A 12620-nucleotide genomic window follows, 5' to 3' on the forward strand; every position below is an offset into this window, starting at 1 on the left:
GGGCCTTGGGGAGTTCCTGTGAGGGGGGGGGGGGTTTGAGCTGGGAGGCCCAGGGGGTCTGTCAGTGCCTAGGGCAGTAGATGGGAGGGGAAGCTGGGGGAGGCCAAGGCAGGGGACGTGCCCTGATGCCAGAAGTAGGGTCAGTCCAGCGATGGGCAGGCGGCTTGGGTCCCTGAAGCAACGCCAGCATGTTGGACGACCGTGGACGGTTTCTCCTTACTCCTCAGACTGCAACTCCATCCCCCTGGGACTGGAAAGGGGGTTCCTACTGGCTGTGACAGTGCTGTAGGGGCGTACGGAACTCAGCTGTCTGGAGAGACAAGATCCCTCCTGGACCAGGGGACTCCAGGGGGACCAGAGCAACTGTAAATATGAGAGAAATTGAAAAAAGAATGAAAGACTAAAAAAGCATGTCTCTCTCCAGATTTCCTAGTGCCCAAACCCAGATACCCCCAAGCCTCTGATTCCCACCTCCTTTATTGTTGTCCCCCTCAAATCCAGCAATTCAACTTGGCCCTTGGCTTCTGCGGTCTCTCGTCGCAAGCCCAGACATTCACATTACCCTCGTCACCCCACCAAGTTCCTCTCCAGCCATACCTGGGCCCTGCCAGGAGGGAGAAAGCGGTCCTCATCCTGGGGATAGGCTGCCCTCCCCTCTTCCAGATCGGCGTGTTCAGTGGTGCTGGGGAACCTGCAGCCCGCTTGGCCAGACACCAGGGGCTCGGGCGCAGCCCCAGAGCTGCCCCACTGGGCCTTCTTTAGTCTGTGGAGGCTTTAGGCTTAGAAAAGAGGTGCCTGGAGGCCAGGCTTCCTGTCTCTTCATTCCTCACCGTTTTGCCCTAAAATACTTCCTGCTGAGACCCAGGGGTATTGTCATTTGACTTTTAACTGTCCACTCCCAACTTTCTACTCCCCTCAAACGGGACTATTTTCAGTTCAAGAACTGAGAGGTGATCTCTAGTTCCCCGCTATCCTCCAGTTCTATGGAGTGCTTTCCTGTCTTCAGTGATCCAGTTCCCACCTCTGCCAGCTCATGTGGCTCACCTCCATCCCTTAGCTCCTTCCTTTCCACATTATGGGAAGTTCTGCTCCAACACCCACTGAGTCCATGATTTCTTTCCAACCTCCCTCCAATTCCTTCAAAACTCTCCACCCCTTCTTCAGTTCAAACCATTCTGCCTCCAAACCCTGCTTGGCTCCCAGAGCCCAGATGTCTCTTCTTACTCATTGATGATTCTCTGTCTCCTCTTTAGGTCCTCTAGGTGGTCAGTGACAGCCCTTACCCGGGCTGGGATGCTCCCAGGCCCCTGATGCATTCCCGTCAAATATGGCTGCCTTCTCTTTCTTCTGCAAAGCATCTCAGGAGGTGGGAGGCCCTCAAGGGGGTACACGCCAGGCTGGGAACAACCAGTAGCTCTTTGTGAGAGAGAATGGGGGAAAGATGGCTACAGCAGGACTCTCAGGGAAACATGGATTGAAATAAGGAGCCAGGGGTCTTGGGAAGCCCAGATCACAAAAACAGCTGTGATCTGGAAAACATGCTAATTGATTCATAGAAAGGAAGTCCTGTTCAGTGCTTTGGTTGGGGGACAGTAGATGGAAGGGGTAATAAGGAGAGTTGGAGATAGGATGGCAGCGGGTGCGATTTTAACTAAGTGTTGAAGGGCAGAAAGTGTGTCATACCAGCAGGGGTGGGATGTACCGTTCTTCCATCCAGGTGGGGCTGTGAAGCACAAAAAGGGGGTTAAGTGTGGAGAGGACACTCCATCCATGTTGTTTCTCTAACGACCTCTCCCAACCACCTATCTATCTGGCATGAGGAGCTACAATGACCAGGAGCCAGTGGGGCAGCTATCCCCAGACCAGTGCATATTGCTATGAAGCTTTATGGTTGTTTAAAATTGTATAGCTTCACCCTCCCATCTCCACTCAGCCCCCATTTTCTCCATTTCTACCCACCTGGACCTTTGACAAAGGTTCTCCCAGAAGATGTCTCCGTAACGCTGGGGCATCAGTCTGAGGCTCTGGGGAGGCACACTGGGGGGTGGAGATCGGCTGACTACCCTGGAACACCTGAGGTGAAAACAAGGTAGGCCAGGGCCTGGCTGTCTCCTTACAGCATCTACTCACCCTAGAGATTCAGAGGCCTTGTCTTACCATGAGGCCATACATCTGCCCAGGCTCTTTCAGCCCATGTCCTCGATCCATTTTAGCTGAGGAAGGCGGTAAAGCGTCTGACTTGAAAGGATAGCGGAGCTGGGATGAGGGTGGAGACTGGCAACTGTGTGAGTCTCAGATCTCACTGAAATCTCAGGCTTCTACACCCCACAACCAGAAAACATATTTGGCAAGCAGGGCTGTTAAGGAGGAAGGCCCCAGCTGCTCAGGTGATGATAAACAAAAGGTTCCTCTTGGTTAATGCAAGGACCCAGGGGCACAGAACCTCAGTTTACTCCTGTTTTGTCTTCCCTGCCTCAGAAAGACTAACGTCCTTGTAGGCAGTGAGGGATGCGCAGAGCTGTGTGAGAACAGGGCTCATCAATCCCAAAGCCCACAAACTGGATGACGACTGCCCTCCTGCTCTCTAGAAGGGGAGTGTCCTAGGACTTAGGTAGGCCTCAGCCCTTAATCTTTTCCATCTCTCCTTAGGAGATCTCACCCAGGCCCACGACTTTGTTTTTCACCCCATAACTTTAAATACCACCAACGTGCTGATGACTCCGAAATCCATATTCCGAGCCCTGACTCCCCTCCTGGACTCCGACTGCCCGCTCATTATCTCCTCCTTAGCCTTCCCCGTCTCACTGAAAGGAACCCCAAATGCCCAGTTGCTAGAGCCAAAAACCTGGTATGCCTTACTTTCCCTCACCTCCCACATCCAATCTATCAGCAAGTTCTAACAATTCTACAGCTAAAAATATACCCAAGTTTGACCACTCCTCCTCATTTCCACTCCCACCACCATATTCCAGCTCACCTTCCCCTGCCTGGACTATTGCAGTGGCCTCCTCCTCCTCTCCCTGCTCTGTCTAAATCCCCTACAAACTATTCTTCACAGCAGTGTGAGTAATCTTTTAAAAATAATCATGTAAATTGATATACAGTTTGAGATTTACTTCTAAATAATCTGAGTAGTAGGAGGCTGGATGGGTGCACAGATAAAAAGGTTATCCATATAATGACAATTATTGAAGCTGACTGAAAAGGGTACACTAGGTTCATGATTACTACTTTCTCTATTGCTGTATTTATTTGAACTTTTCCATAATAAAAAGGCTGGAGGAATAAAAAAAAAAAGTCTGCTAATGCAATTCCCTGGCTTAAAAACTTACACTGATTTCTACTGTCCTTAGAATAAAAATCCAATCCTTTTCAATGGCCTATCAGGTCCTCTGCCTAATTGTCTGACTTTACACTCCATATTTCCCTTGATCTCTAAGTTTCAGCTACACTGGCCTGCTTCCTGGTTCTAGAAGATGCCAGGCCCGTTTCTTTCTTGAGGCATTTTAAAAACTAGTATTCCTTCTTCTCCCTCCTGGTTCTTATCAGACCAGTCCCTTCTCATTTTTCTGATCTCAATTCAAACTCACCTCCCTGGAACAGTCTTCCACAATCACCCTATCTAAACTTCTGTCTCTGTGACATTCCATTTTTCCATTATATTACACTCCTGAGTTAGTTTCCGCCCCCCCCCCATGGTACCTATCACTAGTTGAAATTATATTTATTTGCATATTCTGTCTCCTTCTTCTAGAATGTAAGCTCTTTGAGCAGGACCCTGTCTTTCTAATTGCTGAACCCCGGTGCCTAATACAGTGCTTAGAACAATGTAGTGTTCAAAAACTATTTGTTGACTAAATTAATGAGTCATCAATCCCCTGAGCCCAGGCATTGAGCTTCATGTTCCTTACTTCCGACTCTTTTCAGGAAAGAACCCAGGCATGCAATCTTCTCTCCATCCCGTCCCCATTCTCCCCACGAGGTGGGGACGACTCACTTGGCAAAGGGGATAAGGTTGTCTCCATCTTCATGTACCTGCATGAGTAGACTGGGCTGGGTGGCTGGACTGAGTCTCTTCATTGGTGCTAGGAGGATAATGAAAAAGAAATCATTCAATCATGTAATGGCTGTAGGGATGAGACCAATGTCATATCTAGAGATTGGAAGGAGAATATATGGGTCCTAAAAAAGGAAAGAGAGCTTCAAAGGTATTTCTAGTGCTGGATATTTTTCTCTTTTTTTAAAGGCGTTATTATTTATTTATTTTTGGAGAGAGGGGAAGGGAGGGAGACAGAGAGGGAGAGAAGCATGGATCTGTTGCACACGCCCCACCAGGGATCTGGCTCATAACCCAGGCATGTGCCCTGACTGGGAATTGAACCAGCGACCTTTCAGTTCGGAGGATGTTGCTCAATCCACTGAGTCACACCAGCCAGGGCTGGGCATTTCTATTAGCTGAATAGACTGGTTAAAGATGGAGAGGCCAGGAAATGTGGATGTGGTAAAAGATTAAGGGGGAAAATAAAATTTCTGAAGCCAAATGTATAGAGTAAATGGAATTTACAGATGGCACTTAGGTGACTGACTTGGCAATACGAGCTGATGAAATGAAAAAGGGTGACAGGTGGAAACTAGATATGACAGAGGTTTTTGTGGGTTGTGGTATACAATTGGCGATTGAGGCAGTTAGAGAACTGAGGGTTGGTAAAATAAAATCAGGTATGAGGGGTGAATGAAAGTTATGGGTGGACAGAGCAGCAGATTGGTGACAGGAAAGGAGGGGGCAGGTGAGAATGTCTATAGGTGAAGAAGGGGAGCAAAGTCAGTTGCACAGAGCCAGAATTAGGGGAAGCCAAACATAAGCTGAGAGCCAGCTGGGGTGGGCAGAAAAAGCAGCTAAGAATGCTAGTTGGGAGCATGCCTGTCGGAAGCATAAATAAGAGAAAAGGCCAGTTGGAAACTTTAAGAGCAACTCAGGATGGGCTGAGAAAAGAGGTGAGGTTAAAAAAAGGGAGGGGAGCACCTAGGGCTGAGGTTGGGATGAAACGACAGGAGGGGTCTAAATAGGACGTCCTGGGGCAGAGGGGCTGAGCTGAACTCAGGGGGCAGTTGGCACTTGAGGGGCATTCAGACCTCACGTAGTTGGGTCTAAATGGGTGACCTAGATCTCAGAGGAAGGATGGAGGTTAAGGAAGCTAGACCAACTACTCAGCAGTTGGCGGTAGCGGGTAGCCAAGCCTTAGGGGGCAATGGGAGTCTGACAGGGCAGATGAGGGGTCAGCCTGGGCTAGGGGTGGTGGGGCCGGGGCGGTAGCCCTGTCTGGAGGAAAGGGCCAGGCCTGAGTGTGTGGCTTCTCCTGAGCGGGGTAAGGGGACCCTTGACAGGTAGACTGGGCGCGTAGCCAGGCCTTGAGGAGCAGCCAAGCCGGAGGACAAAGCTGGGCGTCTGAGGAGGGAAGGTGGCCTGAGAGGATAGTCTGGGCCCTGTGGGGGCCAGGCTGGGTCGGGAGGGTGGGGCCTGGGCCTGAGGCGGAGGCCCGGGCCTGCCAGGACTGCCCAGCTTGAGGGCCTGGCAGGGACACAGCGCCCGGGTGGCTGAGCCGCCGCTGACCGCACTTGGCCACAGCACCTGAGGCAGCTGCGCCGCGAATTCTAGAACGCTAGGCCGGGCGGGGAAGAGAAGCAAGGCGGTGACTGGACCGAGGGAGGAGCCGACCGGCACAGCGCGCCAGGAGGCGGGGCCTGCGCGAGCCTCCTCCTCCTGGGCGGGTCAAGGCGAGCAGCTCCACCCCGTGAGCGCGCCTCCGACGGCGGCAACGTGCGCGGGTCCGCGGCCTGGGTGCCTCTACAAGGTCCTCCCCCACCTTTCCGCGCTCCTCAGGCGCCAATAACCCTTCCGAATCCCAGTGTACAGCTCGTCCTTCTGCGCTCGCCCCCTGGCTCCCCGTGCCCGCCCGGTGGGCCCTGCGGTTCCCAGGGCACTGCCCCTTTAACAGTCCAAGTCACTACGGGCTCGTCTCGGGATGGCGCGCGCGCGCGCGCGCTCCCGCGCCCATCTGTTCCCCGCCCCTCGCTCCCGCCCGAGCTCGCGCTGCCCGGGCGGGCGCCGGCCGCTGGCGCCGCTGCTGCAGCCGCCCGCGGGGCGTGAGTCCGCCGCCCGCCGCCCCGGGATCCGGCGAGGGGCGGGGGCACCCCCGAAACGGCCCCGGATTACCCTCGTTCTCGTCTCACGCTTCCCGGGAAGTTTGTCTCTTTGCACTGTGCCGAGTCGCTCCGGGAGCCCTGCCGCATCGAAGTGAGAGCTGGGGGAGGGGGGTGAGGGAGGGGACGCCCGCGGAGGAATGTGTCGGGCTAGGGGGCGGGGAGCCGGGGTCCTAGTTTGCACGGCTCCGCGGGGGCCGGCTGGCCGCGAGAACCCAGATCATGTGCTGTTTGTCCCGCGGAGGCGCAGAGAGGTGCCAGGCCCGGGACAGCCGTCGGTTGGCTGGACAGGAGGACAGGGTCCTCACGGCCTCCCAGGAAGGCCGGGACCCGGGCCTCTGTGAGAACTGCCAGTAGGCAAGGTCCAGGTGGCCCAAGGCCCCTGTTGGGGTGGGTCGGTCCCTCCCCAGCCGCGGCTTCTCCCGGTACCCCACTGCTCCATTACGCTGTGTCGGCCGACCCCTATTCCTATTCTCTAGTCCTTTACCCCGCTATCCCCAGCTGTGCCACCCCATTCCCTGCCCCATTAGCGTCACCGGCGTCACCATTGCGTGTCCCCACCAGTGTCCCTATGTCCTGTGGTCAGGGTCCGGGGGTCAGGGCTGTTCTTCCTGAGAAAGCCTCCAATTTCAGCTACTCCCTTCCTGTCCTAGGACAAACCAGACCTCTCACTCCGCGCCCCCACCCCCAAGGCCGGAGAGGTGAGACCCAACCAACATGACAGGAGTTTGGGATCCTTTAGAACTTAAGAAAGGGCCCCAGCATCCCCGATCTCTCTCCACAACTCTCCACCCTGTGCCCGTGGGCGTGGGCTGCTCAGCCTCTCCTCCCAGGGTGTGGGCACCCGATCACCCACATTCCTGGGCTCCAGCCTGGCACCTTCCCCAGAGCAGTGGACGCCGCCATAGCATTAGCCTCAGGCTGGGGCCGGGTACTGCCTGCTTCCTTTTCCCTTTTCCGGGAGACAGACCCTAAAGTTACTCTCCCTTCCCCACAAAGACAGGTATTCTGGCTTCCTCCCCCGAAGAGCCCTGGGGTTGAGGGATGCAGGATGAACCCCACCCTCCCCTGCCCATTGTCCTGGATCCTGCAGAGGAAGTGCTGGGGGCTGGGCCAGGGGTTTGGGGCCACAGGCAAATCCCAGTCCTAGTCTTTACCTCCAGCCCTTGGACTTTGCCCATCGGCAGTTCCTACCTCTGTGTGGAGGTTGTGGACCCTGGGTGGGAGCTGGTTGCTACTTCTCCCTGGTTGACCCTGTGGGGAAATTTTAGGGCAGGTTTTATGTTTGGGATCTCCTCGCCTCTTGTTTCTCTTCTGGGCTCCCAGTTTGTGCTTTTTGGAGATCTCACTGTCTGTTCTCCATTTCTGTGTTTGCTAGCCTTTCTGTGTCTCCTTCCTTTCTCTCCCTTTATTTCCTTCATAGCATGACCTCGATCTTGCCTTCTCTCTTGTGTCTCTTGTTTTGGTGTCTGACTTTCTGCCCCTCCTCTTCCCCCTTCCCGCCACCCTCAGTGTCTCTGTCCATGTGTCCCTTTCTCTGAATTGCCCTCTGTCCAGCCTCTCCTCTATCTGACGTTCAGTACACTTGTGAGTGACGAGGAATAAAAATATCACCATCTCTGCCCTTGGATTCACATTGCATTCGGCCACTCCAGAGGGAGAGCCATCCTTACTTTTTCTAACATTGCCCCCCACCCCATGTCCTCTAGTCATGCAACCCCAAACACACCTCTGGAGCCACAGGTGCCTCCTAACCACTCTTCCCCCACAACCAGGGTATCCCCCACAGCCCCAGCTGCCGTGGCCAGGCCCCAAGCATAGGATGGGGCTCTCTCTACGAGGGCCGGTGGCAGCCAGAACTGATACAGCCCTCCTGGTCTGGGGCCAGGACGACAGGTAACTCTGCGAGCTGGGATATGACTAGGCAGAGAGGCAGAAGCACCTTTGGGAGTCCCTGAGGAGAGTCACATTTGGGAGGAGGGCCAGGGAAGTAGGAACTGGGTTCTTGAGTGGTTGGGTAGCTGAGGAGGGGGGATGGAGAGACTGGTTTCTTGGAGAAGCTGGGAGGTAATGTCTGGGTCCCCCCCCCCCAGCTGTTCTAACCACCTCTTCTGTCTCTGTTCTTTAGCTGAGGAGGGTGGGAGTATCTGGAGCCATGACTGGTGCCTCCGTGAAAGTGGCAGTGAGGGTTCGGCCCTTCAATGCCCGTGAGACCAGCCAAGATGCCAAGTGTGTGGTCAGCATGCAGGGCAGCACCACCTGTGAGTGAGTCCCAGGAGCCTGTCTGGGCACAGGCGGGGTGGGCCAGGCCCACCACGCTGGCTAGTTCTGCTGGGTCGAACCAGGAGCAGGGCTCTGCCCAGCACAGAGCAGGTGCTGCTTGTGAGGGTGGGGGTTGGGGCAGCCTGGCCTTTCCATGCTCCCAGTCCCTGGGAGGGGGAATGTTGGCCTGGAGCCCTCCATTGCCCAATCCAAGGAGGCAGTCTGGTGGGGGCGGGCCCTCGGAAGCCAAAATTAGCTTTGGTGCGGGAGGGGTAGGGAGTATTAAAGGGGAGAGATGAACTAGGACAGAGGAGGGGAGTAGTAGGATACCTGGATTTTGGGGGCTTGTGGGGAGTGGGCAGAGGTGGGGAGTACCTGACCTTGACCTTCCCTTGCCCTTTTCCGCCCCCTCAGCCATCATCAATCCCAAACAGAGCAAGGATGGCCCCAAAAGCTTCACCTTCGACTACTCTTACTGGTCACACACTTCGGTGAGGTTGTTGGGCTGAGGAAGAGCTAAACTATGAGGGACGGGGATTTAGGTCCCAGGGAGGGGGCATTGCAGGGAAATAGCACCTCTGGGAGATCGGTTGGGATTGAGGTGGAGAGGACCCTTAGGTTGTGGCTGAGTCCAGGAGGAGGGAGGAAGAATCTCGTGGGATAATTAGGACCAGCAGGAGATTGGATAGGACCCTTAGGGATGATTCGGACTGTGATGGGGGTGGGTAAGCCCACAAGACCTTTGGGCTCTCATTAGCGATGGGGGCAAGGCTCCTGGGATCTAGACACTAAGGACAAAGTCATTTAGGGCTCTTGCTGTCTTTCTCTGTTCCCTTCTACCTAGGCTGAGGACCCCCAGTTTGCATCTCAGCAACAGGTATATCGGGACATTGGAGAAGAGATGCTGCTCCACGCCTTTGAAGGCTACAACGTGTGCATCTTTGCCTATGGGCAGACTGGGGCTGGGAAATCCTACACCATGATGGGGCGGCAGGAGCCAGGGCAGCAGGGCATTGTGCCCCAGGTACGTGTTGGGACCTGAGAAGGCAGCCAGGAGCATGTTCAGCTGCCCCTAGGGGGCCTAAGGATTACGGAGCAGAGAGCTGGCTCCCTTAGTGACAGGGAATGTGATGGGGACAGGGGTTGCCTGCAACCTGTACATCTAGGATCCCCACCAAAAGCAAAAAGGCTCAGCAAGGAGAGCCAAATCTGTGGCATTGGAGAGCCTTGCTTTGAACCCTGGCTCTCCTGCTTACTACTTACCTTGTCATGTAGTCACTTGTGAGTATAGTTCCCCTATAGGCTGGTGTACCGTAGCCAAGGTGGTAACTGTAGAAAAGCGAGGTGTGGGTAACTGAGAGTTGGCCGTAATTCTCCCTGGCTGTGTGGTGTAGTGACCTTGCACACAGGTTCTGGAGTTAGGGCACCTGGGTTTGCTTCCTGGCTCACCGAATACTAGCTTGTGACCTTGGGTGAGCGTGAACCTCTCTGAGATTGCTTTCTCATCTGTAAAACGGGAACAACCCCTCCCTCAGGGCTGAGTTAGGGCTCAACAGGGCCTGGGCTGGTGTTGGGTGCCGCAGGTGCACTGTGAACAGCAGCTTTCCTGTGTTCTCTCCAGCTCTGCGAGGACCTCTTTTCTCGTGTTAGTAAGAACCAGAGTGCTCAGCTCTCCTATTCTGTGGAGGTAAGCCCAGGGTATGTGGGCGGTGGGGAGGGGAAGAGGCGAGTGATTAAGACCAAGGGCAGCCTGGCTGGTGTGGCTCAGTGGCTTGAGTGCCAGCCTGTGAACCAAAGGTCGCGGGTTTGATCCCGTCAGGGCACATGCCTGGCTTGCAGGCCAGGTCGCTAGCTAGGGGCGTGAGAGAGACAACCAGTCAACGTTTCTCTCCCTCTCTTTCTTCTTCCCTTCTTTTCTCTCTGAAAATAAATAAAGTCTTTAAAAAAACCCCCAAAAACCCATAGGCAGTCTCTGAGTCAGACAGCCTGGGATTCCTTGCTCTGCCAGCTTTGAGCAACTGTTTCATCTCCCAGCTTCTGAATATGTTCATCTGTGAAATGCTAATAGTGGGGTCAGTGAGCACATGCAAAATGCTTAGCCCCATGCCTGGTGTCAGGTAAATGCTGAGTGAAATCACCTGTTTCATTCTCAGTGGCATGTAGGGTAAGTTTCTTAGTCAGTATTTTGTTCTTTGTTACTTTTTTTTTCTTTTTTGCTGAATTTATTGGGGTGACACTGGTAAATACAATTATGTAGGTTTCAGGGGTACATCATCTGCATATAGTATTGTGTGTCCACCACCCAAGTCAGGCCTCTTTCTATCACTATTTACTCCCCTTTACCCTCTTCTACCTGCCTCTACCCCCTTTCCCTCTGGTAATCACCATATTGTTGTAGCTTGTTCTTATTTGCTTCTCCCACTAAGGTGAGCTATATGGAGATCTATTGTGAGCGGGTACGAGACCTCCTGAACCCCAAGAGTCGGGGCGCTCTACGGGTCCGGGAGCACCCCATCCTGGGCCCCTACGTGCAGGACTTGTCTAAATTGGCCGTGACCTCCTACGCAGACATTGCCGACCTCATGGACTGTGGGAATAAGGCGAGGTGAGGTGGGCGGGTGGAGTGGAGGGAAAGGGAGCCAGACGTAGGAAGGTGAGAGGCAAGATCCAGTGACCACTGCCTTGCCCCCAGGACTGTGGCTGCCACCAACATGAATGAGACAAGCAGCCGTTCTCACGCCGTCTTCACCATTGTCTTCACACAGCGCTCCCATGACCAGCTCACTGGGCTGGACTCGGAGAAGGTGCGGCCCCCTCTGACCCTGCCTAGTAACGGGGACAGCGATGTTGTGACATGGCTTTGTGTTCTCTTCCCCGCCCATGCTGGGTTTGAGTGCCTTCTCCAGGCTTCTCCAGCCCCCTGTCCTTCCCCCGTCGGATCAGTGTGGTACAATCTCCTATTTACTTGGTTGTCGTTTTATTAAGACTCCTCAGGACAGGGCTTGGATCCCGCTATCCCTTGTTCCAGCACACAGTGGGCATGTAAATATCTGTAAATGAATAAATGAACCAATGGACTAGTAACCAGCTCCTCACTATTGTCTTCATAAATTTTATTTCTTCCTGTCCCCTCCTGCCTTTCTCCGTCGCCTGCCAACTGCCCAATTCCCTTGCTGAATGTTCCGCCTATTTCCCTGCCCAGCCCCACTGCCCCCAGCCACCTCCTACCTCTTTTCTCTGACTCAGGTTAGTAAGATCAGTTTGGTGGACCTTGCTGGGAGTGAGCGGGCTGACTCCTCAGGGGCCCGGGGCATGCGCCTGAAGGTGAGGAGGCCTAGGAGGGGCAGTGTTGGGGGGTGGGCAGTGTTGGGGGTAGGCAGTGTTGGGGGCTGTGTGCGGTGCTCTCTAATTCTAACCTGGGACTCTGGCCACAGGGAGGAAGAAGGGAAGGTGGATTGGAGTGGAGGAGGAGGGCCTCATTCCTCATATTCCTCATCTCTTTCCAGGAAGGTGCCAACATCAATAAGTCCCTGACTACTCTAGGGAAGGTGATCTCTGCGCTTGCGGATATGGTAAGACCTGGGGGTGTGAAGCGAAGGGACTCTGGGACAGAGGACACGGGGTGACCCACCCTGACCCCCTTCCCTCTTCCATCCCCCAGCAATCAAAGAAGCGGAAGTCGGATTTTATCCCTTACAGGGACTCTGTGCTCACCTGGCTGCTCAAGGAGAATTTGGGTGAGGGGCTCCTCTCTCTCTCTCTGCTGCCCCTGCCACCATCCTACTAACCCCCTTTGACACATCTGACAAATCCCCTCACCACCCAAGAATCTCATATCCTCCACTTGTCCCATTGACTCTCCCCTGGCCATCCTTTGAAGATGTCCTGTTGCTGAGATCAGGACCACACCCTGCCTGCCAGGCCAAGAGCCTCAGCCTCACTAACCTGGCCACCCACGACCCCTCTCGGATCCCTCACCCACCGCTGACCTCATCCCCCTCTCACTGACCTCTGACTGCCCCGCAGATGCCCGGTGTCTCCCTGACCTCGCCCCTGCTCCCTCTAACTACAAGATTTCACGGGTAGCTCCACAACTCCTAGCTTCACCCTGCCTTGGATAGTGCCCCTGTCAGACCCCCGCCTGGGCACTGAGGCCC

At 54.7% G+C, this 12620-nt stretch overlaps 2 protein-coding genes across 2 annotated transcripts in view; one reads left to right on the forward strand and one right to left on the reverse strand.

Moving 5' to 3' along the window:
* Positions 1–33: 33 nt before the first annotated feature.
* On the reverse strand, positions 34–6346 carry INCA1 (inhibitor of CDK, cyclin A1 interacting protein 1). Its single transcript, XM_054575833.1, has 7 exons — positions 6215–6346; positions 3998–4085; positions 1960–2073; positions 1684–1723; positions 1225–1397; positions 598–763; positions 34–363 (listed from the first exon to the last, which is right to left on the reverse strand). The coding sequence occupies exons 2-7, from the start codon at positions 4078–4080 to the stop codon at positions 217–219; spliced, it is 723 nt and encodes a 240-aa protein (XP_054431808.1). The 5' UTR covers positions 4081–4085; positions 6215–6346; the 3' UTR covers positions 34–216.
* KIF1C (kinesin family member 1C) overlaps positions 6052–12620 on the forward strand; it is a 22555-nt gene continuing 15986 nt past the window's right edge. Inside the window, exons 1-11 of the mRNA XM_054575828.1 lie at positions 6052–6295; positions 7977–8097; positions 8330–8462; positions 8878–8954; positions 9308–9487; positions 10085–10150; positions 10890–11068; positions 11156–11267; positions 11710–11787; positions 11970–12035; positions 12125–12200. Of these exons, the coding sequence (XP_054431803.1) occupies positions 8357–8462; positions 8878–8954; positions 9308–9487; positions 10085–10150; positions 10890–11068; positions 11156–11267; positions 11710–11787; positions 11970–12035; positions 12125–12200 (940 nt within the window). The 5' untranslated portion in view covers positions 6052–6295; positions 7977–8097; positions 8330–8356. The remainder of the gene's footprint in view (positions 6296–7976; positions 8098–8329; positions 8463–8877; positions 8955–9307; positions 9488–10084; positions 10151–10889; positions 11069–11155; positions 11268–11709; positions 11788–11969; positions 12036–12124; positions 12201–12620) is intronic.

The sequence above is a fragment of the Pteronotus mesoamericanus genome, unplaced genomic scaffold, assembly GCF_021234165.1.
Source record: "Pteronotus mesoamericanus isolate MK-2021 breed Mesoamerican mustached bat unplaced genomic scaffold, CSHL_Meso_final contig_317, whole genome shotgun sequence".
Classification (NCBI taxonomy): Eukaryota; Metazoa; Chordata; class Mammalia; order Chiroptera; family Mormoopidae; genus Pteronotus; species Pteronotus mesoamericanus.